Genomic DNA, 26653 nt, shown 5'->3' on the forward strand with positions numbered 1-26653 from the left:
CTGCACTGGATTAGAGTCAGAGACATTAGCATGAAACTCATGTTTAGCTTAATATAAATAATGATATACATAGAAATAATTATAGATATGTATGTATACATAAGTTAGTATACATACCTACATAGCCTAGCTCTGTCTTCTGGGACAGCTTAGAAGCCATTACACCCCAGCCATTAGAAAGCATTCCCAGCGCCCAGATCTTGGATTATAAATACCATTCTCCAATAAAAGGAACCAGGACTCCTTGGAGAAATGGCTGATTCCAGGGTGAGGGCAGGGAAAATATGATAAGCATTGGATACTTTTAGTACCCAAGAGTAGGGAAATGCTCAAAAAACAAAAGGATGGATGTGGGGCAGAAAGCATCACAGGAGTCAAAATGAAAAAGTTCCCAATGGCCAACGCTGTAATAATTTGAGCAACAAAATAAGTATTATTGGGTCAAAACCCAAAAAATAAAATATACACAGTCCACACTGATATAAATGAATAAATAAATAAATGAAGGAGAAAAAAAGTGAGTCTTTCTTATAAAAGAATTCCAAATAGGGGCACCTGGGTGGCTCAGTCAGTTAAGCATCTGACTCTTGATTTAGGCTCAGGTTATGATCTCAGGGTGGTGAGATGGAGCCCCGTGTCAGGCTACACACTGAGCATGTAGCCTGCTTAAGAGTCTCTCTCTCCTTCTGCCCTTCCCCAACCGACTCTCTCCCTCTCTCTCTATAAAAAGAATTCCAAATAATATATATACATATTTTCCCCTCCAGGATATAGAACTCATTACCCCGACCCCCTTTTTGAGTCTGAGCTGGACTTAGCTACTTGCTTCCAAAGAATAGAGTATAAAAGGGAAAAATAATAGTTTTATAGTGGAGAAACCCGGCAAATACATTTTAACCAAGTGATCAAGGTTAACATCACCATTGATGTCAGATAAATATCATGTACCCCCTATTCGGCACTTTCATCTCTGTACTATTCTTCCCAAAAAGTATAACCTCAATCTAATCATGAGAAACCATCGGACTAATCCAATTTGAGGAACATTCTATAAAATGCCCAACCAGTCCTCCTCAACACTATTTAGGTTACGAAGAAAAGAAAGCATGAGAAATTTTAACAAACCAAATGAGATTAAGGAGACATTACAACTAAATATGGTATCCTGAACAAGAACTAGGAACAGAGGAGGATATCAATAGAAAAACTGGGAAATTCCAATAAGGTTTGAAGTTTAATTAAAAAAAGAAGTATGTATATATACGTGAGCCTATATTGATATAAACAATTAAATAACTAAATAAATGGAAGAGAAGGAACAAATATATCTTAAAGAATAATTCTAAATATTAAATTCAGGTACTTCCTCTTTCAGGAGGTGGACTTTAATCCTCCCCCTGAGATTGCATCCAAATAACAGAATACAGTAGGAAGCCAAATAGTTACCATACAGTGGAGAAGCCTGCCGATGCCCGTACTACCAGTTTCTGAACTCTTTTGAGGATTTTTAGTTATACATATTGACAGCTTGCTCCTGAATCTGTTGCTTGTTTAGAATTCAGCTCTCTGGGATCTCTTAGAAAAATTTCTTCCTTATTATTCTGAATCAGAGCTGCCAGAATTTCACTGTTGTTTTCTCCTGTTCTCCTTGTCATCATACAGCTGGGTTTTTTTTTTTCCCCTAAGTTTAGAGGGATTTCAAAAAGGAGTTAAAGGAGAGTGTTCAATTTGTTGTCTTATGGTAGATATTTGCTTGGATTTCTTTCTAGGCTGGCACATATAGAGTACCTAATTATTTTAACTGGATACACAGTGAAATATTTAACCATGTCCCAATTAGTATACTTAAAGTTGTCCCTAATTTTTTACTCAACGGTGTTACAGTGACTATTCTTGTACACATTATCTTTGTTCACCTGTTCGTGGCTCACTCTCTCCATCAGAGGGTTGTTGTGAGGATTAAATGAGTTAACGTGTCAGTGCCTAGGACATAGTAACAGCTATGTAGTTGTTAGTTATCGTTGCCCAATTGCCCTCTATCAAGGCTGAATATACAGTACTACTTTTCCATCTTTGCTCAGACCTTGGATATTACACAGTCTGTTTTTGGGGGAAAAGGGGACAATTTTCCCCTTTGGTGAAAAACAATATCTTATCATCTAAATTTTCACTTCACTATGACTTTGACCATCTTTTTGATGTTTATTGTCCATCTGTATTTTTCCTATAAATTGTTTACTTATATCTTTTACTTATAAAATTTTTTAAATTATGAAATATTATAAATTTTATAGATGAATACCTATATGGGGACATTGTCCTTATTTGTAAAAGCTCTTTAAATAATATGAATATTACTTCCTGGTTAGTTTTATTACAAATATTTACCCCCCGTGCACCCTCTTGTAAATTTACTACCTTTTATCAATATTAAAAACTTTTGAATTTTCATTAAATCAAATGTGTTTTGTGCTTTCTTAAGAATATTTCTAAACTAAGAACATAAAGTTAATCTCATATCTTCTAAGACTTTCATGATTTTCAGCAGAAATCTTTAACTCTTTAATCCATTTCAAATTTAGTTTTCTGGGGCGCCTGGGTGGCTCCGTCGTTAAGCATCTGCCTTCGGCTCAGGATGTGATCCCAGGGTCCTGGGATCGAGCCCCACATTAGGCTCCCTGCTCTGCTGGGAGCCTGCTTCTTCCTCCCCCACTCCCCCGGCTTGTGTTTCCTCTCTCACTGGCTGTCTCTCTCTCTGTCAAATAAATAAAATCCTTTAAAAAAAAATTTTAGTTTTCTTACGGTTTGAGGTCAGGATCTCATACCTCTTTCCTACTTTTTCAGGCCTAATCTTTCTTTACTGCTTTTTTAAAAAATTAATTTATTTGAGAGAGAGTGTGTGTACACATGGGTTTCGGGGAGGGGCAGAGGGTGAGACAGAATCTCAAACACACTCCCCCTGAGCATGGAGTCCAACTCGGGGCTCAATTTCTAGACCCTGAAATCATGACCTGAGCCAAAATCAAGAGTTCAATGTGTAACCGACTGAGCCACCCAGGCATCTTACTGCTTTGAAATGCTATCTTTATATCATGTATTAAGCTTCCAAATAAGTATGTGTTTTTAAAAAGTACTTAAGTTGGTATGTTTACTAGAGAAATGCTATATATATGTATAATAGAAATTCTAGGCTTTTGTTTTATTCTGATTTGTGGTTTAACTCATCTGTTGTAAATAGGCAAAACTTTTACTCATCCTTTGTGTTCTTTCTAATACATCAAAAAACAGCTTCCCTCCTCTCCCCATGGAAGCTTATCTTACTCTCAAGTGCCCAGGAGGCCAAACCCAGTCCAAGTCTTATCTCAATGTTTGAATGTCCTTGGAGAAAAGACAATTCTAGGAGGTGATGTGGATTAGGTCATGTGACTCGTTTACAATGAAAATTATTTTTAAAAGAAATCCAATTTTAAGAAGTCAAAAAAAAATAAAAGGAAAGCACATCACAAACATATGGGATGATCCAGTTTTATTTTAAAACCTATGTGTATGTGACTAAATGCACAGCAGATCTGGGAGAATATGCAACACACCAATAACATTTGTGACCTCTGAAAACAAAGCAAAAATAAGAGAGGAAATAAAGGGAGATTTAATTTTTGCTCTATTTAATTCTATATAAGTTTGAATTTTTCAAAGACCACAAATTTAATAGTATTTGGAATACAAATTTGCTTTTAAAATATTTTCATCCTTATGCTTTTTTAAATGTGCACTTATTACTTTTTAAAAATTGGGGAGAAGGAAGAGAAGTACATAGAATAGTTGAAAAAGTTTTATAACCATTTTTTTCAGTTCTTTTTCTCTTCTCTCTCTTTTTTCATCTGTATCTATTTCACAGAGTTTCTGGTTCAAGTTCATTGCCCGAGTGCACAAAATTATATTCTCTCCCTTTCAAGATCTAATGAAATGACAGAAGAATAATACAGTAGAAAGTCATGGCAATGAACAATACAGGACCATCATAAAAAAGACTGCAAAAAAGTTCCAGAAGCTGGAAAATAAAGAGTTAATTATTGAAGCAGGACAGAAGACTACATGGCATAAAATACAAGTCTGGAAATGTAGCACAGGGAGTTCACCTGTCTGGGAGAACATCAAAGAGTCTCTAACCTCAGAAATAGCAGGTAAAAAAGCAGGCTTAAAACAGAAACCTAACTGAAAGTCTATATACACTGTTTCAAACAAAACTGAGCAACCAGTAAATATCAGTCCCTATTCCATGATAGAAAAAATAAACCCAAAATAAAGCAAGGGTGTGGGTACAAAACTGTGAGGGTGGCAGTAGAAGCATCACTGTTTTAGATAAGCTAGCTGGTGAACTTCCTAAGAAAGAGAAATTTGAAGAAAGAGACATAAAAAAGGGGTAAGGAAGGAGAACAAGAGTCATTTTTAAAGCAATGATGGTAATGCAAAAAACTGCACCAAGCAATTTAAAAGTCATGTTGTTACATCTTCATTATACATAAAAAAGAGTTATCTCTAAATTACAGATGAAAAAACTGAGGCTGAAAGAAATGAGAAATTATTCAAGGCTGCACACATAATTAAGTGACAACAGGTTTAAACACAGGCTAAACACTTAACCATCACATTAGTAAAAGCAGTCATTTCATTTTGGGGAATTAATTTACTCATTTATACCATGGTCTAATTAATTATATTTTCTCTAAAGACCCATTCAATTCTAACACCATGACTATTACCAAAAGAAAATAATCCTACTTATCATTTATAGCTTAAGAAGATATTCCATTAGTATGATGAAAGTTTAGAAAAAAGTATCTGTAATGGTACATTTTCTTTAGTACTTCAGGAATATCACCAGCCTCCCACCAAAGGACTCTGAAATAAGCTTCAATAGTAGTACACATAGGACACTACACTAAAATGCTACTTCAGATCAATCAAGTAAAAAACTCCACTATACAACTATCAATATACCCTGTCAACTTTATATCAAGGGATAAAGATATGAATAATACTTAAACAAACTTATAATAAAATCAATAGTTCTAAGAGTATCCATTTACAAACTAAATAAGGCTGTGAAAACAGTATATAAAATATTTATTTAGGGAAGGTAAAAAAGAAGGTTAAAGAAACAGAAGCACTATATACCTAAATTATTTTCATCTTTCAATTTAACAAAAGAATACTTCTTTTGCAATTATTATTTTTTACAATTCACATTCCTTTCTGCCCCTTCGCCACCTTGTATATATTTCCTTTCTTTCCTTGGTGTGTTTTAAATAGTCAACTGACATTAGATGCAAGACCATAATAAAATCAACATTCAGTGCAACTGCTAGCAAAGTTATGACAAATAGCAATAGTTCAGATTTTTATTAACACCTATAAGAAACATTGGTGAGAAGATGGAAAAGACAGTCTTCCTTATACTTCCCATTAAATACAACTAAAAGCCCTAGACATTATATAAAAAACAAATATATAACTGAAAGTCAGAGAAAAGGTGGCAGACCAGCTAAGAACCTCAGAATCCAAGGAACAAGACTGTGGTGAATTCCTTGAGTTTTCTTTTTGTCTCTCCATTTCGGAGCTGAAAAAAAACCAGCCATCCAAAAGAACCGAAGGTCATGGCCCAAAAAAGTCTCAGCAAAAGCCTGTTCTCCCTAGCCAGTGGACCAGGAAAGAGGAAGCTAAAAAGAAATTTTTCAGATAGTAACCACTCCTTTCCAATCAAATACCATAAAAAAACTGCAGCTCTACCTCTACCCACACCAACAAAAGCCAAGTGGGGAGCCTATACTTCCAACCTCACCAAGATATAACAAAGTACTTCAAAGAGCCCCACGAGGGTAGTTTCAAAGAAGGCCAAGTAGGGAAACACGACTTTCATCCCTGTCTGGCACTATGGATACTCCCAATGCACAGATACACTTTTAGGTTATATCACAGAGGCCCAACAGAGAGTCTAGACATTCATCATCCCCCAGCAATAATAAGACCACCCACACAATGGTGTCAGTAGTGATGATATGAAAAACCTGGACTTCTACCCTTACCCATCAGTAACAAGTCACTCCCCTCCAAACTCCTCAGGTATCAACAGAGGCCAAGTGAGGAACCTAGACTTCTAACTCCATCTGGCAATAAGGAGGTAGTACCATCTCCACATTTCACATGCCAGAGCAGTATCTTACAAAGCCGGCTAATAGAAAAGGTTTAAATATATAATAATAATATGTTTACTATGTGCTTATAATAATTTTATATTACATTTACTTATATGTAAATAGCTTATATTTACAAAACATGTAAATATAAATATAACAAATTTGCTGTGTAGTAAATAACTTAAATGTAGAATCTCATAACTGTACAAAATACTCCAGATTTCAATTCAAAATCATTAGATGCCAACAAGGTAACAGAATTGTTAGAATTCTCTCCCAACGATTTTACAGGTATCATCATAAAATTGCTTTGATTGATGAACAATACAGGCACGCCTGAAACAAAGGACAAAACAAAGCATCAGCAAAGAAATAGAAGACATAAAGAAAAAGCAAAATAAACATTTTAGAACTGAAAACTACAATAAAAGAAATAAACAGTTCAGTGAAAGGGCTCAACATTAGAATGGAGCAGACCAAAAAAAAAAAAAAAATCAGTGACCTGGAAGACAAAACAAGAAAAATTACCCAGTCTAAACAACAAGCAATAGATAAGAGGAGAGGGAGCAGGGAAAAGGAAGAGAGCATCAGAAGCCTGTAGGACAGTAACAAATATTTATGACCTGTGCCATCACAGTCCTGGAAAGAATGAAAGGCTCAAGTACTCAACTAAAATAATGGTTGGAAACTTCACAGATTTGGCAGGATGCTCACCGTTTCAAGAGGCTGTATGAATCCCAAATAGGAAAACTCCAAAAAAATCCACCCAAAGACTTGTGATACTTAATTTCTAAAAACTGAAGACAAAGAAAAAAAATCTCCAGAATAGCCAGAGGAAAATGACAAGAGATTTGTCATAAAAAACCATGGAGGCCAGAAAGAAATGGCACAACACTTTCAAGTACTAGGGGGGAAAAAAAACCTGTCAAACTAGAAATGAATACCCAACAAAATTATCCTTCAGGAAACAAGGGGAAATCAATATATTCTCAGTTGAAAAGAAACAGATAATTTGTCACAAGCAGATGTACCCTTTAAAAAAATGGCTATACCAAAAGAAAATAATAAAAGGAAACCTGAAACATGAAGGAAGAAAGAACACAGAAAGCAAATATAGGTTGAGTCTCCTCTTGAGTTTCCTAAATTAAGTCTGATAGTTGGAGTAAAAATTATAACACTATCTGATATAGTTATAAACACATGTAGAGACAGTATCTGAAACAATTTTATAAATAGGGGATGGTAAAGGATTCTATACTCCATTCAAACTGTTAAAATAAGTTATTCATATTACATATGTACATATATACCTACAGCAACCACTAGAAGAGCTATACAGAGATACACTTAAAAATACTATAGATGAATCCAAGTAGAATTCTAAAAATACTCCAGTAACCCTGGAAAGGAGGAAAATGAAAACAGAAACAAAAGGACAGAAAATTCAAGTATCAATAAATCAATAATTACATTCAAGATCAATGGTCTAAATACACCAACCAAAAGACAGAGACTAGCAGACAATTCCAACTAACCACATGCTGTTACAAGCAACTTACTTCACATATAATGATATAGACAAGTTGAAAGTAAAAAGAACAGAAAACATTAACCATTTAAACATTAATCAAAGGAAAGCCAGAGTACTGTATAAATAGCAGATAAAGTAGACTTTAGCACAAGAAAATAACCAGAGACAGAGAAGGATTTTATATATATAAAAGGGCCAATCCACAGGAATACATATCAATCCTAAATGCATATGCCCCAAGCACCAGAACTACAATATATGTAAAAAAAAATTTAAAGAACCAAAAAAAGAAATACACAAATCCACAATTATAGTTGAGACTTTAAAAAAACTGCTCTTACCAACTGACTGAACTAGATAGAAAATCATCAAAGATATAAAAAAATCAAAAACACCATCAACCAACAGGATCTAATCAACCCAACAGCAGCAAAATACATTCTTTTCAAGTACCCACAAAACATATACCATATAAACCATACACTGAGACCTAAAAGAAACCTCAAAAAATTTAGAATTGAAATCACAGTGTTTCTGACCACAATAGAATCAAACTTGAAATCAGTAACAGAAAGATAGCAGAAAAACGCCTACCCTTTGAAACTAAACAACATATCACTAAATAACTCTGAGGTCAAAGAGGAAGTCTCAATGCAAATTAAGAGAACACAAAAAACTAAATGAAAACACAAAATATCAAAATTTGTGGGACACAGTCAAGACTATGCTCAGAAAAATTTATAGCACCAAATGCATTCATCTTAAAAGAGGGAAAAATTTCAAATCACTAATTGTCTACCTTAAGAACTTAGAAAAAGAGCAAAATAAACCCAAAGCAAAAAGAAGGAAATAATAAAGAGCAGAAATCACTGAAATTGAAAACAGAAAAAAGATAAAATTAATGAAGAAGTGATCCTTTGAAAGGGTCAATAAAATTGACGAACTGCTACTAAGACTAAAAAATAAAAAAGGAAAGATGACACAAATTACCAATACCAGAAATGGAACAGGGGATTTCACTACAGAGGCTACAGACATCAAGAGATCATAAGGAAATGCTATGATGAACAACTCTTCACATGTGAATTTGACAACTTAGATAAATTGGGCCACTTCTGGGGTGGTGGGGGAACTACCACAATTCATCCAATTTAAGAGACATAATTTGAATAACCATTAATTATGAAGGAAACTAAATTCATGACTTTAAAACCATGAAAAAAGAAATCTCTAGGCCTAGATGGTTTCACTAAAGAGTTCTACCAAACATCTAAAGAATCAATATCACTCTATACAGTCTCTTCCAGAAAACAGAAGAGAATACTTCCCAACTCATTTCATAAAGCTAGTATTATCCTGACATCAAAACAGGACAAAAAAGAAAACTATAGAACAATATTCCTTATGGATACACAGAAAAATTCCTCAACAAAATATTAACAGAATTTAGCAATATATAAAAATAATTCTACATTATGACCAAGTAGAGTTCCAGGGATGGAAAGCTGACTCAATATCTGAAAAATCAAGCTATGGAATCTGCCACCATATCAACAAGCTAATGAAGAATATCATTTATCAAGTGATACAGAAAAAGCATTTGCAAAATCCAATACCCATTCATTATTAAAAACAAAAAAACAAAAAACCTCTCAGCAAAGTAGGACTAGAGGGAAACTTCCTCAAATTGATAAATGACATCTATAAAAAACCTACAGCTAACAGTTGTCATACAGCTACTTTACAAGTGGAAAACTAAGCACTTTATCTGTAAGATCAAGAAAAAGACAAGGATGTCCACTCCTACTACTCATCTTCAACACTGTTCTGCTTGGTCTGGCCACCTCGATGATAAGTGAAGAAAAGGAAATAAAAGGCATACAGATTAGAAAGGAAAAACGTCCCTATTTACTGATGACATGATTGTCTATAGAGAAAATCCCAAGACATCTACCAAAAAAGCTCTTAGAACTAAAGAGTTCAACAATGTCACAAGATAAACATACAAAAATCGATTGTATTTCTATATAACAACAACATATTGACACCAAAACTGGAACTACAATACCATTTACAATCACTCCCAAAAAAAAGAAAGAACGAAATAGGTATAAATCTAACAAAAAAGGTACAATAATGGTGAACAAAATTAAAATTGAAATAAATGGAGAACTATACCATGTTAATGGACTAGAAAACGCAAGAGTAAACATGTCGATTCTCCCCAAGCTGATATATATGGATAACACAATTCCTATAAAATTCCCAGCAAGATTTTTTTTTGTAGATATAAGCAAAATTATTAAAACTTATATAGAAAAGCAAAGGAATGAGAATAGCTAAAACAGTGTGGAAAAAGAAGAATAAAATGGGAATAATTATTTTACCCATTTTCAACACTAGGCAAAGAAACGAACTCCAATCTTAGTCTCACACTGTGCAAAAAGGATTAAGTCAACATGTCGGGGTTTTCAACATCCTGCACATTACAAGAAAGGTCTGGCCCTTATCTTTGGCTCCTAAGAGGTAACCTCTAAACCCTTGGAATATCCTAATATGACTGTCTTTGTTTACCTGGGGACCTTGGGTCACTTCATATAGTCTATGCTAATAATGGGATTTATGGTGGGAGCATTGAAACATGTGTTATCAGCTCAACTTCTCAAGAGTTAGAGACTAAGGTCATCCACACAAGGAGTCAACCATGCCAACATAACCAGCCCACAATAAAAATCCTAGTCACTAAAGCTTGGGTGACTTTGCCTGGTTAGCAAAACTATGTATGTGCTGTCACAAATCACTGCTGGGAGAATTAAACACCGTCCACACAACTCCACTGGGAGAGAACAAATGGTTGGGCCCAGCATCTACTGGACCCTGCCCTTTGCTTCTTTTTCTATTGCTGATTTAACTCTGTATCCTTTAGCTGTAACAAACCATAACCATTAGTATAACAGCTTTTCTGTCAATGAGCTGAAGAGTGATCTTGGGGACACCCAAACACACTTGCTTTGTAATAAATTAACTCAAAAAATGATAAAACTTTAAGGAAAAAAAAACAAAAATATTCAAGATCTGGGACTATGCAGAGTTCTTAGACTTGACCCCAAAAGCACAATCCATATAAGGAAAAACTATACACAAAAATTATAACTAAACTTCATCAAATTTTGAAACTTTTGTTCTGCAAAAGACACTGTTAGAGGATGAAATGACAAGCTACAGAATGAAAGGCTACACTTGCAAATCACATAGAAAACAAATGATTAGTATCTAAAATATAGAAAGAACTCTCAAAGCTCAACAGTAAAAAAAAAAAAAGGAAGTAATATGATTAAAACAGAGGCAAAAGACATGAAGAAACATTTCACTGAAGAGAACAGACAGGTGGAAAATAAACGTGTGAAGAAATGGTCAAAATTATTAATCTTTACGGAACTGAAAATTAAAAACACAATGAGGTATTACTACATTCCCACCAGAAAGGCTAGAATTAAAAAACCACCAATGCTAACAAGAATGAGGAAAAAACTGGATCACTCACAATGATCCATTTCCACTGCTGATTGAAATGAAATAATCATTCTGAAAAACAATGTGACAATTTCTTTAAAAACTAAACGTACAATTGCCATAAAACCAGCAACTGTGTTCCTGGACATTTACCACAGCAAAATGAAGACATATGCTCATACCAAAACCTGTACATGGATTGTTATAGCAGCTTTATTTCCAATATTCAAAACTGAAACAACCCAGATGTCTCTCAGTGGGAAAATGCTTAATGTGGTCTACCTAATACCACCACTGCCAAATACTACTAGCAATAAAAGAAAAGAACTACTGATATATGCAACAACCTGAATTGTCAAAGAAAAAAAGCCAATATTAAAGGGTTACATACTATATGATTCCATTTATACAACATTCTTAAAATGACGAAATTATAAAAATGGAGACTTATTTAGTGGTTTCCAAAAGTTAAGGGGGTAGGGGAAAGGTGAGCAACATGAAGTGTATACTGTGGTGATAGAAACATTCTATATTTTGACTGGATCAGTATCAATACCCTGGCTGTGATAGTGCACTGCAGTTTTGTGAGCTATTACCATGGATGGGGGTGGGAGGTACTGAATAAAGGGTGCACAGAATCAGTGTACTATTTCTTAAAATTGCCTATGAATCCATAATTGTATCAAAATAGTTAAAAAGTAAATGAGGGAAAACTAATATGATCACAGAGACAATTTCTTTTGATATAATGTTAACACTGAACATTATTAAACAGTCAAACACTACTTTATAATTTATTTTGGAACAATAGAACATATCCCTTGAATGTTCTCAATCACAATCATTCTCTGAGGGCTCATGTCTAAACACCAAGAATTTCAGCTCACCTTCCACACTGTCAGAACACGAAGTTCCAATGCCGGTGTCACCACTGTCAGAAGTTATACTATGTCTCCTGATATGATTATTTCGATGGTTAGATGTAACGGTTGTGGCCTGCCACAGTGATTCATTACCAGGTAACCATGCTGATGAAGAATAATCTGGGCCTACAAAGGAAAATATGCAAAAATTAGCACATTTATGATTTCTAGGAGTAGACAGAATAGACCTTTTTTTGACCTTAGAAAAAAATACACATAAAAAAGTTATTTTCTCCCCCAAATAATTAAAATAGATCAATGATATCCAAGATTCATCAATAAACTTACATATTATACACCTAAAAATTCAATGCTAATTTTACAGCTTCCTCTGCCAAAGGACTCTGATTTCTGCTTATAGGTTTTGAACTTTAAAATGAGTACTGCTGTCTTATTTAAAATGTCAAATCTATCTATCTGTCCAGAAATGTCAGCACTCTGCTCTGGAATATCTGATACACATACATCTGTGACACCACACAGAAGCATCAGTTGAGAATCGGGGACCAAGGAAAGCCTAACTGAATCATACTGCATGACAATTTAAGTGGAATATACTAATGGAAAATTTTTCCTACTGTATCCTAATCACCTAACATTTAAAATTATTTTGCATTTAATTTCTTTTATTTAGTTAGTTATCTTTTGATAAAAGATTAACACCATAGCATCTTTTTGACTCTTTCCTCAATTTTCCCTTGAGTTATATTAAATCTTTATTTTTTAGCTAATATCACTTTTCAATGTTCTCTTGGTTTTTATTTTCACTTATCTTGTCCATTTTTACTTTTTATTTGCCTTTTTCTGATTTATCCATCATTTTACTTTTCTGCTTACTTTATTCTTAAATTATTGTCTACTACAATGCCACACAAAGTATATCCAAGGACCAGTGCGTCTGTGAACCACTTATAACTAGTTTATAAAAGTTACAGTAATCTGAGGGATGCATGGGTGGCTCAGTCATCTGGGCATCTGACTTCAGCTCAGGTCATGATCTCAAGGTCCCGGGATCTGTCAGGCTCCTCGCTCAGCTGGGAGTCAGCTTTTCTCTCCCCACCCCCATGCAGTGTATGCACACACACTCTCTCAAATAAATAGAATCTTTTACAAAATTACGGTAAACTAAAAAAGCAATTCTAAATCTTTTGAATTCTGTATAAAAGCTATAGAAGCACATGTCTTTATTAATGACTAACACAGAGATTCTCGAATTGGAGCCTGAAGAGTTATTTGTGGAAGTTAATAAGTTCTACACAAGAATTTTGGGCTTTCATTCAATGACGTTCTTAAAAAATTAATAAGCATGTTACAGATGATCTGAATAACTTACCCTAAAACAGATTTATTATCAATAATTTCAACGCCCGCATTTGTGCTTTATGTTCACAAATGCAGTTGCTTCTGAGTAAAGAGCAAATAACACATGAGGCACTTATCATCATGATATGAAACAAGACATCTTCACAGAATTACAAACCGAGACACTATTGAAATTGCCATAAAAGGAGTGCCTTCTAGCCATCTTTAGAAAAAATAAAGTTTTTAGATTTAAATGTAAAGATCACAAAATAATAAACATGCCCATAAAATGGATTAAATCATTTTACCAAAATTTTAGGAATAGCCTTTCTCTGTATTTAAAATTAAAAATCAAAATTCATAAACAGATTAATAAAACTAGACTTGAAGCTATTTTCTACCAATATTAATCCCAACATTAAAGATTTAGTTTTAATAAAACATTATGCCATGTTAATACTAGTTTAAATTTCTATTTACATATAATTTATGAATTAAATTTGTTGCAGTTTTATAGATGTATAAGGTAAGTAGCCTTAAAAACCATATACATTTAAGGGTGCCTATGTGGCTTAGTCAGTTAAGCATCTGACTCTTATTTTGGCTCAGGTCATGATCTCAGAGTTGTGAGATCGAGCCCCGCATCAGGCTCCGGGCTGGGCATGGAGCCTGCTTAAGACTCTTTCTTTCCCTCTGCCTACCCCCCCTCCCCCGACAAGTTCTCTCTCTCTCTCTCTCTCTCTCTCTCTCTCTCCCCCCCCCTCTCTAAAAACAAAACAAAAACATACATTTAAATTAACTCAAAATTTTAAAATATTGGCCAAAGAGACATGTGGCCAGCTTTGATGTCCAGAACAACCACTTAAAACTTTATAGGTTCTAGGCCTCTCTCAGAATGGGACTTACCTTGCTTATTAATTCATTTGATTAATCACTCACATATTAAAGCACCAAGTGACAGTATTCTGTAACCAGGCCTGCTCTGACAGTATTCTGTAACCAGGCCTGCTCTAACTCTGATCTTTTCTATAATCTATACCAAAATGTTTTCTTCAATCATTCCTCAGGTAATATCCCCTGTAAATGAACTCAAAATCTTGTCTAAACCATTATCAAAAAGGGTAACCAGCCCACTACTTTCTCTCCCATGTGCAAACCTATTACTTGGAGAAATATTTTTTAAGAATATCCAGCAAATAGCATAAATAGGCTAGGAATACATGTAAATGACAAAGATATGAAACAATGTCCAATCTTCCTAACAGTGAGAAAAATCAGAAGTAAGTTTTTAGATTTTTAACATTATAGTTGATCCTTGAATAAATGGGTTTGAACTGAGTGCCTCCCCTTATACACAGATTTTTTTAAGTAAACATATCAGAAACATTTTTGGAGATTTGGGACAATATGAAAAAACTTGCACATGAATCTCTAGCCTAGAGATACCAAAAAATTAAGAAAAGGTTAGGTTTGTCACAAATGCATAAAATATATGTAGATACCAGACCTATCTTATCACTATCATAAAATATATACAAATCTATTATAAAAAGTCACAATTAATCAAAACTTACACAAACATTTCACACTGTACATGGTGCCATTTGAGGTTGAGAAATGTAAATAAACACAAAGATGTAGTAATAAATCATAACCGCATAAAATTAACTATAGTACATACATACTGTGCTACTGTTTTAATTTTGTAGCCACCTCTTGTTGCTATGATCCACTTAAAAAGCCACATAATGCTAATCATCTCCAGTGCATTGTGTATCACAGTAAAAAGTGATCTTTTATGGTTCTTGCATATTTTTTATTGTGTTGTGTGCGATAACATAAACTTCCAACAACACCATGGGACCCATACAAAGTGCCACTAGTGATGCCGGAAATGCTCCCAAGAAGCAGAAAAAAGTCAGGACATTAGAAAGAAAAAGCTGACTGCCTGATATGTACTATAGTTTCAGGTCTGTACCTATAGTTGCCCTTCATTTCTAAATAAATAATCCAGCATAAAGATCATTGTTAAAAAAGAAAAGGAAATTTGTGAAGCCATTGCTGCAGATACACCAGCAAGAGCAAAAAACTTGAACTTTCCATGAAATACCTTTTTATCTTGTATTGAAAATACAGCTTTTATGTGGGTGCAAGACTGTGTAAGAATGGCATACCTATAGATTAGTATGATTTGAGAAAAACCAAAGTCATTACAGTACAAGACAACTTAAAGCAAAAAGGTAAAGAATATAAAGCTGAAGAATTTAATGCCAGCACAGGATAGTTCGATAATTTTAGAAAGAAGTTTGGCTGAAAAAAATGTCAAGATAAAAGGAGAAACAGCTTCTGCCGACCAAGAGGCAGCACATGAATTCCCAGACGCCATTACCAAAATCATTGATGAGAAAGGATATCTACCTGTACAGGTTTTTAAGGCAGACAAAAGTGCCTTACTCTGAAAGAAGTGGCCACAAAAGATATTTATTAGTAAAGAAGAGGAGTGAGCACCAAAATTTAATGCAGGAAGGGATGGGCTAACTGTTGTTTTGTGCAAATGCAGTCAGGTGTATGATCAGGACTGTTCTTACCTGTAAAGCTGCTAACCCCCAGCCTTGAAGGGAGAAGGTAACTAACCACCAGCAGCCAGGCTTTTGGTTGTATAACAAGGAGGCCTGAACAAGAACCCTTTTTCTAGACTGGTTCCACTGATGCTTTGTCCCTGAAATCAGGAAGTACCTTATCAGAAAGGGACTGCTTTTTAAAGTGCTTTTGATATCAGACAAAAGGCCCTGATCACCTGGAACCTTATGAGTTCAATACCAAAGAAATCAAAATGGCTTACTTGCCCCTATCACAATGTCTCTAACTCAGCCTCTGAATCAAGGGGTCATAGGAACTTTAAGATTCATTTTGCATGGTTCCCTGTGGAAAGGATTATAAACACTATGGAACAGAACAGCAATAGAGAGATCATCATGAAAGTTTGGAAGGATTATACTACTGAAGATACCATCATTGTTACAGAAAAAGCTGTGAAAGCCATCAACCCAAAAACAACAAATTCCTGCTGGAGGAAACTGTGTCAAGATGTTGTGTATGACTTCACAGGATTTACAACAGAGCCAATCAAAGGAATAATGAAACAGATTGTGAAAATAGCAAAATAGGTGGGAAATTGAGGCTTTCAAGATATGGATCTTGGAGAAATTCAAGAGCTAACAGTTACAACACCAGAGAAATTAACAGAAGATGGCTTGCTGGAGAGGACAGCTTTTGAACCAATGCCAGACAATGAAAAAGACGACACAGAAGCAGCAGTGCCAGAAAACAAATCGACATTAAACAATCTGGCAGAAGAGTTCTGATTACTCAAGACTGCTTTGACTTCTTTTACAACATGGACGATTCCATGATGCGAGCACTAAAACTAAAGCAAATGGTGGAAGAATGACTGGTACTGCACAGAAACATTTTTGAGAAATGAAAAAGCAAAGAAGTCAGACAGAAATTACAACGTATTTACATAAAGTTACACAAGTGTGCCTGCCTCTACTGCCTCCCCACCCACTTCCTCCACCTCTTCCACCTCTACCACTCCTAAGAAAGCAAGACCAAGCCCTCCTTTTTCTCCTCCTCCTCGGCCTACCAACAAGGATAAAGACCTCTATGATGATCCACTTCCACTTAAAGAATAGTAAATAATCATCATGCCATACAGTTAATAAACTTACCTGTTGTATATGTGTGTCTTTGCATGAAAATCTAATAACCGTACGGCAAGAACTATGTGAGATGTTTCTGAGCCATCATCATAATTGCCTAAGTATTCACCATGTAGAACATCCTGTGCAAAACCTGTATGGTAGTGGGCGGCCTATCTTCCCATAGGCATAAAATGAGCAATATTTAATATAAAATTAATCATGTTAGTTTTCTCAGTTTTATAAGTTTCCTGTCAAAGAATTACATTACCTTATAGTATGCCCCTCTCTCTAGTAACTGAAAATTGTGCTATCAGCCTATCATCACACATTAAAAAAATGTAACACTGTTTCCAATAATGTATTATGAATATAAGTGTAATACTATATGCCATAAAAATGCTACAGTGATTCATTCATTAATGTATAGGCTAGGATACTGAAGAGCAATCATATTATTGCTTCTTCATTATCAATACATGAATCCTTACACCTGTAAATATATATGAATTTCTTTTTCACATTATCTGTTCACTTTTGGTGTCTAGCGTTAATTACATGTATAACATCTATAGTATTGTATCATTTATGACAATACTGATACAGATACAGACAATTCATCTTGTACACAGAGGATATAAACTTATGGTGTCGACAAATACAGTACAGTATAGTATTTTCTCTTGTGATTTTCTTAACAATGTTTTTTCTCTGGCTTACTTTTTTGTAAAAATATAGTATGTAATACACATAACATATATGTGTAATCAACTGCTTATGTTATCCATAGGCTTCCCAGTCAATAGCAGGCTATTAGTAGTTAAGTTTTTGAAGAGTCAAAAGTTTTATATGGATTTGACTGCATGGGGGATTGGCACCCCTAATTCCTGCACTGTTTAAGGGTCAACTGTACTTCTTTTCTAAAAAAGATCCAATTTATATTATATGCCTAGAACGCTAAAGATAATTAACAAATGTCATGAATAAAATAACATTCTAATCTTTAATTTAGATTGAATTAATTCATTCTGAGAATGACATGTCTTGTCTCTATTCAAGTCAATCCAGAATCACAAAGCAGTTAAGAGCTAGAAGTGAAATATGCTTACCAGGAGATACAATAAGGAAAATTTTCTCACATAATAGTTACACAATTATGCTACTGAAACGGGAACTACTCAATTTCTAGAGACATGCTATGAACTTTTTAAAAATTTGAATAATCTCCATGATCTATAACAATAAAGTCTTACCTAGGTCCCATCATATTAAAGCAATTGAATGACTGTAAAATCAGTTTTCTTTAGAACAAAGACAGAAGCACTTCTGTAAGAATAGCAAAGATACCAAGACACTGTACCTGAACTTCTCTTTGGAATACAGTATTATATTTTTTAACACCAATTTCAATTCTTTTAAATAGAATACTGAATGGCTAGGGATAACTTATTTAGAAATTATTAATTCTCACACTGGAAAATACAAGATTAGCATCAAGTGAAGAGATAACCTACTATATTTTCTTTCTAAGCTTGTTTTTCGTTGGAAGCAAAAATGCATACAGTATCAAGTCTTCCAAAATATGTTATATATCTATAACTGCACTTAGAAGAATAACAACTAATCTTACCGAATTTTTTAAATGACAACTCTAAGCCAGAGGACAAGAAAAATAACAAAGCAGATTTACTTTTACATAAAAAGCTGAATATAATACAAATCATGAATACAAATTGCAGTGTTTCTCAAAATGCAGCTTATCAGTGTATTGAGAACCAACTGTTTTACAAAAAAAAACCAAATAAAACAGAACAAAAACAGAAAATATCAAAGCACATTTACCCTTGTATGCCAGAAGATGCACATATCTCACATTTCAACACCTCTGAAATGTTAACAAGTACTTTTGCACAAAGTTCATAACAGTTGCCCTTAACTGCCCCAATTCTACTATCAGTAGAAATCAATGTACAACTCAGTTAAAAACAAATAAATCCAGGGAACATAACAAGAAAACCTCTTTTCCTGAACCCTTACACGTAATCAGTTTGTACAACTGTTTAGTCCATTTTGTAAATACTAACTGAATTAGATCTCTCCTCCCCATTCTCACCATCACAGACATGTCTTTTGGCTGGACTGCTGCAAGAATCTCCCGCTGAATTAACTCCACCCCAAACCATCCTCAACCCCTACCTACCAGAGTCACCTTTTGACAATTGAATATATTTACATCACTCCCTTGTTCATATATATCTATAGGTTCCTTTCTGAATATTAAATAAAACTCAAACTACTTAAGTTTGGCAAAGTTCTTCACCAATTGACAGCCCACCTTCTAATCCCTCGCTACTCCTCCCTCGCCCCTTCCAGCTCCCCTATGAACACTACCTAATCACACATACCTAATCACTGCCTCCAAACAGACTGGGTCCTTTAATGACTCCAAGCTATTTTTCTTCTCTACCTTCTTTAAAAGTCTCAGTGCTCTCCCAATAGAACATTCAAAATTCCAATAACAGCATTTTCTAAATTACATTAGCCCATTTATGTATGACTTTCTTATCCCTCACCAGATTAAGAACAGTGAGAGATAACTTTTTTTACTTTAAGTCTCTAGTACAGAGCTGCAGAATCAGGGTCTCAATAAATGTAGTCATTATTGCTAGTCATTATTGTCACTAGGTACCCAATAAATGTTTATGGTATAAAATTAAAATTCTGGAAGCCTTAATAATTAGATCTAAAAAATATTTTTCCTTTTAGAAGAAGGATTAAACAGGATTTGAGGGGGGAGGTTGCTGTTGTCTGTTTATTTTAAAATCCAGAAGATTTTTAACTATCCCTTGAGCCAGTTTGCCTTTAAGTACCAATTTAAAGATCAGTAAATATTTTCCAAAGCAGCTAAAAAATAATAATTATAAATGGTTTGAGAGGATGATGGCCAAAATTCCTAATAAATATGAGAAAACAATCACCTATAGGTACAAAAAACATAAAAAGTTACAAAAAATTAAAAAGAACATTAAAACATAAAAAAGCATTCACATTATTAGTAACCACACACACACACAATCTCAACCTACACTGGAGATTATCTAGCTAAATGAAGGAAACTTAATACTGCAATATTTGTTCCTCATTGCCATCATCCAGTCCATTTCAGTACTTTTCAGTACTGTTTATCTCTAGGGTAAGTGAATCTAATTATCTTAGTTTTTTATTCTTTTATTAGAGAATTAATACTATACCTTAGTGGTAAAGAATGGACTGTGAAACAAGGTGCCTGACTCAAGCTCTATCCAGCCTCTTATTAGCAGTTGAGCCCTGGATTAAGTCACTTATCTTATCTCTAGCTCAATTTCTTCACATGTAAAAAGAGGCAACAAATTAGAGTACCCATCTTATGGGGTTGTGATAATTAAATAAATATGAAGAGATTTTTTTCTATTTTTAATTCAAATTCAATTAATTAACCTATAATGTATAATTGGGTTCAGAGAGGTAAAGGTAGAGGTCAGTGATTCATCAGTCTTTTGTAATACCCAGTGCTCATTACATCACATGCCCTGCTTAACATCTATCATCCAGTTACCCATCCCCCCCACCTCCCTCCCCTCCAGCAATCCTCAGTTTGTTTCCTATGATTAAGAGTCTCTTATGGTTTGTCTCCCTCTCTGATTTTATCTTTATTTTTTTCCTCTCATCCCCTATGATCCTCTGTTGTGTCTTAGATTCCGCACGAGTGAGATCATTTAATTATCTTTCTCTGATTGACTAATTTCACTTAGCATAATACCCTCTAATTCCAACCACATCGTTCCACCACATCTTCTTTATCCATTCATCTCTGGAAGGACATCTGGGCTCTTTCCATCTGGCTACTGTGGACATTGCTATTATGAACACTGGGGTGCAGGTGCCCCTTCGGATCATTACATTTGTATCTCTGAGGTAAATACACAGTAGTGCAGTTGCTGAGTCATAGGGTAGCTCTATCTTCAACTTTTTGAGGAACCTCCATACTGTTTCCCAGAGTGGCTGCACCAGCTTGCACTCCCACCAGCAGTGTAAGAGGGTTCCCCTTTCTCTGCATCCTTGCCAACATCTGTCAGTTTCCTGACTTGTTAATTTTAGCCATTCTGACTGGTGCGAGGTGGTATCTAATTGTGGTTTTGATTTGTATTTCCCTGATGCGAGTGATGTTGAGCATTTTTTCACGGCCATTTTTATGTCTTCTTTGGAGAAATGTCTGCTCTTGTTTTCTGCCCATTTCTTGATTAGATTATTCTTTGGGTGAGTTTGATATGTTCTTTATAGATTCTGGATACTAGCCCTTTATCTGACAAGACATTTGCAAATATCTTCTCCCATTCTGTTGTCTTTTGGTTTTGTCAACGGTTTCCTTTGCTGTGCAAAAGCCTTCTATCTTGGTGAAATCCCAACAGTTCATTTTTGCCTTTCTTTCCCTTGCCTTTGGAGATGTGTCTAGCAAGAAGTTGCTGCAGCCAAAGTCACAAAGATTGCCCCCTATGTTCTCTTTTAGGATTTTGATGAATTTTTGTCTCACATTAAGTTCTTTCATCCATTTTTAGTCTATTTTTGTGTATGATGTAAGGAAATGGTCCAATTTCATTCTTCTGCATGTGGCTGTCCAATTTTCCCAACATCATTTGTTGAAGAGACTGTCTTCCATTGGATATTCTTCCTTGCTTTGTCAAAGATTAGTTGACCATAAAGTTCAGGGTCCATTTCCGGGTACTCTATTCTGTTCAATTGATTTATGTGTCTGTTTTTGTGCCAGTACCATACTGTCTCAATGATCACAGGTTTGTAATAGAGCTTGAAGTCCAGTATTGTGATGCCACCAGCTTTGGTTTTCTTTTTCAACATTCCTTTGGCTATTCAGGTTCTTTTCTGGTTCCACACAAATTTTAGGATTGTTTGTTTCAGCTCTGTGAAAAAAGTTGATGGTATTTTGATAGCGATTGCATTGAATGTATAGATTGCTATAGGTAGCATAGACATTTTAACAGTATTTGTGCTTCCAATCCATGGACATGGAATGTTTTTCCATTTCTTTGTGTCTTCCACAATTTCTTTCATTAGTGTTCTAAAGTACTCAGAAAGTACAGATCCCTTGCCTCTTTTGTTAGCTTTATTCCTAAGTATCTTATGGTTTTGCGTGCAATTATAAATGGAATCGTCTCCTTCATTTCTCCTTCTGTCTCGTTGTTAGTGTATAGAAATGCAACTGATTTCTGTGCATTGATTTTATATCCTGCCATGCTGCTGAATTCCTGTATGAGCTCTAACAATTTTGGGGTGGAGACTTTCAGGTTTTCCACACAGAGTATCATGTCATCTGCAAAGAGTGAGAGTTTGATGACTTCTTTGCTGATTCAGATGCTTTTTTTTTTTTGTCTGACTGCTGAGGCTAGAACTTCTAGTATTATGTTGAACAGCAGTGGCGATAGAGGACATCCCTGCCGTGCTCCTGACCTTAGGGGAAAAGCTCTCAGTTTTTCCCCATTAAGAGTGATATTTGCTGTGGGCTTTTCGTATATAGCTTTTATGAAAATGAGGTATGTTCCCTCTATCCCTACACTGTGAAGAGTTTTAATGAAGGATGCTGTACTTTATCAAATGGTCTGCATCTATTGAGAGGATCATGTGGTTCTTTTTTTTTTTTAAAGATTTTATTTATTTATTTGACTGAGATAGAGACAGCCAGCGAGAGAGGGAACACAAGCAGGGGGAGTGGGAGAGGAAGAAGCAAGCTCATAGCGGAGGAGCCTGATGTGGGGCTCGATCCCATAACGCTGGGATCATGCCCTGAGCCGAAGGCAGACGCTCAACCGCTGTGCCACCCAGGCGTCCGGAGGATCATGTGGTTCTTATCCTTTCTTTTACTTATGCAGTGTATCACACTGATTGATTTGCAGATGTTGAATCACCCTTATAATCCAGGAATCAATCCCACTTGGTCGTGGTAAATAATCCTTTTAATGTACTGTTGGATAGTGTCTTCGTGAGAATTTTGACACCCATGTTCATCAGGGAATTCTGGAATTCTCTTTTTTGGTGGGGTCTTTGTCTGGTTTTGGGATCAAGATAATGAGATAATGCTGGCCTCATAGAAAGAATTTGGAAGTTTTCCTTACATTTCTATTTTTTAAAACAGCTTCAGAAGAATAGGTACTAATTCTTCCTTAAATGTTTGGTAGAATTCGCCTGGGAAGCCATCTGGCCCTGGGCCGTTGTTTTTTGGGAGATTTTTTATTACTGCTTCAATTTCCTTGCTGGTTACAGGTTTGTTCAGGTTTTCTATTTCTTCCTGGTTCATTTTTGGTAGTTTATACATCTCTAGAAATGCATCCATTTCTTCCAGACTGTCTAATTTGTTGGCATATAGTTGCTCATAATATGTTCTTATAATTGTTTGTATTTCTTTAGTGTTGGTTGTGATCTCTCCTCTTTCATTCACGATTTTATTTATTTGGGTCCTTTCTCTTTTCTTTTTGATAAGTCTGGCCAGGGGTTTATCAATCTTATTAATTCTTCCAAAGAACCAGCTCCTAGTTTCGTTGATCTGTTCTATTCTTGTGGTTTCTATTTCATTGATTTCTGCTCTCATCTTTATTATTTCTCTTCTCCTGCTGGGTTTAGGCTTTATTTGCTGTTCTTTCTCCAGCTCCTTAAGGTGTAGGGTTAGATTGTGTATTTGAGACCTTTCTTGCTTCTTGAGAAGGGCTTGTATTGCTATTTACTTTCCTCTTAGGACTGCCTTTGCTGCATCCCAAAGCTTTTGAGCAGTTGTGTTTTCATTTTCATTTGTTTCCATGAATTTTTTAAATTCTCTTTAATTTCCCGGTTGACGCATTCACTCTCTAGTAGGATGCTCTTTAGCGTCCATGTAATTGAGTTCTTTCCAACTTTCCTCTTGTGATTGAGTTCGAATTTCAAAGCAGTGTGGTTCAAAAATATGCAGGGAATGATCCCAATCTTTTGGTACCGGTTCAGACCTGATTTGTGACCTAGTATGTGATCTATTCTGGAGAACGTTCCATGCGCACTCGAGAAGAATGTGTGTTCTGCTGCTTTAGGATGCAGTGTTCTGAATATATCTGTGAAGTCCATCTGGTCCAGTGTATCATTCAAAGCTCTTGTTTCCTCGTTGCTTAGATGGTCTTAGATGACCTGTTTGTTGCAGTGAGGAGAGTGTTAAAGCCCCTAGTATTACTGTATTATTATCAATGTGTTTCTTTAGTTTTGTTATTAATTGGTTTATATAATTTGCTGCTCCCATGTTAGGGGCATAAATATTTACAACTGTTAGATCGTCTTGTTGAATAGACCCTGTAATTATGATATAGTATCCTTACTTATCTTTTATTACAGTCTTTGGTTTTAAAATCTAATTTGTATGATACAAGGATTGCCACCCCAGCTTTCTTTTGATGTCCATTAGCAGGATATATGGTTTTCCACCCCCTCACTTTAAATCTGGAGGTGTCTTTGGGTCTAAAATGAGTCTCCTGCAGACAAGCATATCAATGGGTCTTGCTTTTTTATCCAATCTGATACCCTGTGTCTTTTGATTGGGGGCATTTAGCCCATTTACATTCAGAGTAACTACTGAAAGATAGGAATTTAGTGCCATTGTATTACCTGTAAAGTCACCGTTTCTGTAGATAGTCTCTGTTCCTTTCTGGTCTATTTACTTTTGGGCTCTCTGTGTTTAAAGGATCCCTTTAATACTTCTTGTAGGGCTGGTTTGGTGATGACAAATTCTTTTAATTTCTGTTTGTCATGGAAACTTTTTATCACTCCTTCTATTTTGAATGACATCCTAGCTGAATAAAGTATTCTTGGCTGCATATTTTCTCATTTAGTACCCTGAATATATCATGCCAGTCCTTTCTGGCCTGCCAGGTCTCTGTGGATAGGTCTGCTGCCAGTCCAATGTTTCCACCCTTGCAGGTTATGGACCTCTTGTCCCAAGCTGCTTTCAGGATTTTCTCTTTGTCTTGGAGATTTGCAAGTTTCACTATTATATGTTGGGGTACTGACTTGTTTTTATGGATTTTGAGGAGGGTTCTCTGTGCTTCCTGGACTTGGATGCCTGTTTCCTTCCCCAGATTAGGGAAGTTCTCCACCATAATTTGTTCCAATATGCCTTCTGCCCCCCTCTCTCTTTCCTCTTCTTCTGGGATCCCAATTATTCTAATACTGTTTCACTTCATGGTATCACTTATTTCTCAAATTCTCCCCTCATGATCTAGTAGTTGCTTATCTCTCGTTTTCTCAGCTCCTTGATTCTCCATCATTTTTTCTTCTATTATCACTAATTCTTTCTTCTGCCTCATTTATCCTAGTAGTTAGAGCCTCCATTTTTTATTGCATCTCATTAACAACCTTTTTTATTTCAACTTGATTCGACTTTAGCTCTTATTTCTCCAGAAAGGGATCCTCTAGTGTCTTCTATGCTTTTTTCAAGCCCAGCTAGTATCTTTATAATTGTTATTCAGAACTCTAGTTCTGACACCTTACTTATATCCATATTGATTAGGTCCCTGGCAGTCAGTACTGCCTCTTGTTCTCTTTTTTGAGGTGAGTTTTTCCATCTTGTCACTCTGTCCAGAGAAGAATGGATGAACAAGAGAACAAAATACTAAAATGGCAACAATGACCCTGGAGAAATATACACTAAAGAAATCAGATAAGACCTGAAACTGAAAAAAAAAATTAAAACAAGGTGGACAGAACAGACCAATACACTGGATCCTGCGTGTATTTTGGTCTGTTTGTTAGAAAACTAGATCCCAAATTTGTAAAGAAAGAAAAACATATGTAAAAAATAACGTACAATGAAAGGACAGAATGTAACTGTAAAAACCAAAATTAAAAGACAAAAAAAAAAGAGGAAAAAAAGAAGGAATATAAACAGACAGGTGAACAGAACAGAGCAATACACTATATCCTGAGTATATTTTGGTCAGTTTGTTACAAGAAACTACATCTTAAAATTGTAAAGAAAGAAAAACTTATATATATATTGTATACACACACACACGTATATATATATATATAAATAAAATTAAATACATTGAAAGAATGCAACTGTAAAGATGAAAATTTTTAAAAAGACTTTAACAGAAAAAAAATAAGAAGAAAAAGAGAGAGAGAGAATATGATCAGACAGGTGAAGAGAATAGAGCCATACACTAGATTCTGGGTATATTTGGGTCTGTTAGAAGAAACTGTACCCCAAAATTGTAAAGAAAGAAAAACTTATATATATACAAAAATAAAATTAAATACAATGAAAGGATAGAATGTAACTGTAAAAATGAAAATTAAAAGATTTTTTAAAAAGTTGATAAAATAAGAAATTAGTTGAAAAAGGAAAGAGAAAAAAATTAAAATTAAAAGACTAAAGAATAGTGGGGGGAAAAACATGAATTCTATATGCTGTATGCCCCT

At 35.0% G+C, this 26653-nt stretch overlaps 1 protein-coding gene across 2 annotated transcripts in view; it reads right to left on the reverse strand.

The window, feature by feature from the left end:
• CEP85L (centrosomal protein 85L) overlaps window positions 1-26653 on the reverse strand; it is a 161491-nt gene that overhangs the window by 124910 nt on the left and 9928 nt on the right. For both annotated transcript variants that reach the window (XM_045798549.2, XM_087865421.1), the window contains exon 2: window positions 12129-12290. In XM_045798549.2, coding sequence (XP_045654505.2) covers window positions 12129-12290 — 162 coding nt within the window. The remainder of the gene's footprint in view (window positions 1-12128; window positions 12291-26653) is intronic.

Source organism: Ursus americanus, chromosome 11 (genome assembly GCF_024610735.1).
Source record: "Ursus americanus isolate L20-20 chromosome 11, mUrsAme1.1.p, whole genome shotgun sequence".
NCBI classification, from domain to species: domain Eukaryota; kingdom Metazoa; phylum Chordata; class Mammalia; order Carnivora; family Ursidae; genus Ursus; species Ursus americanus.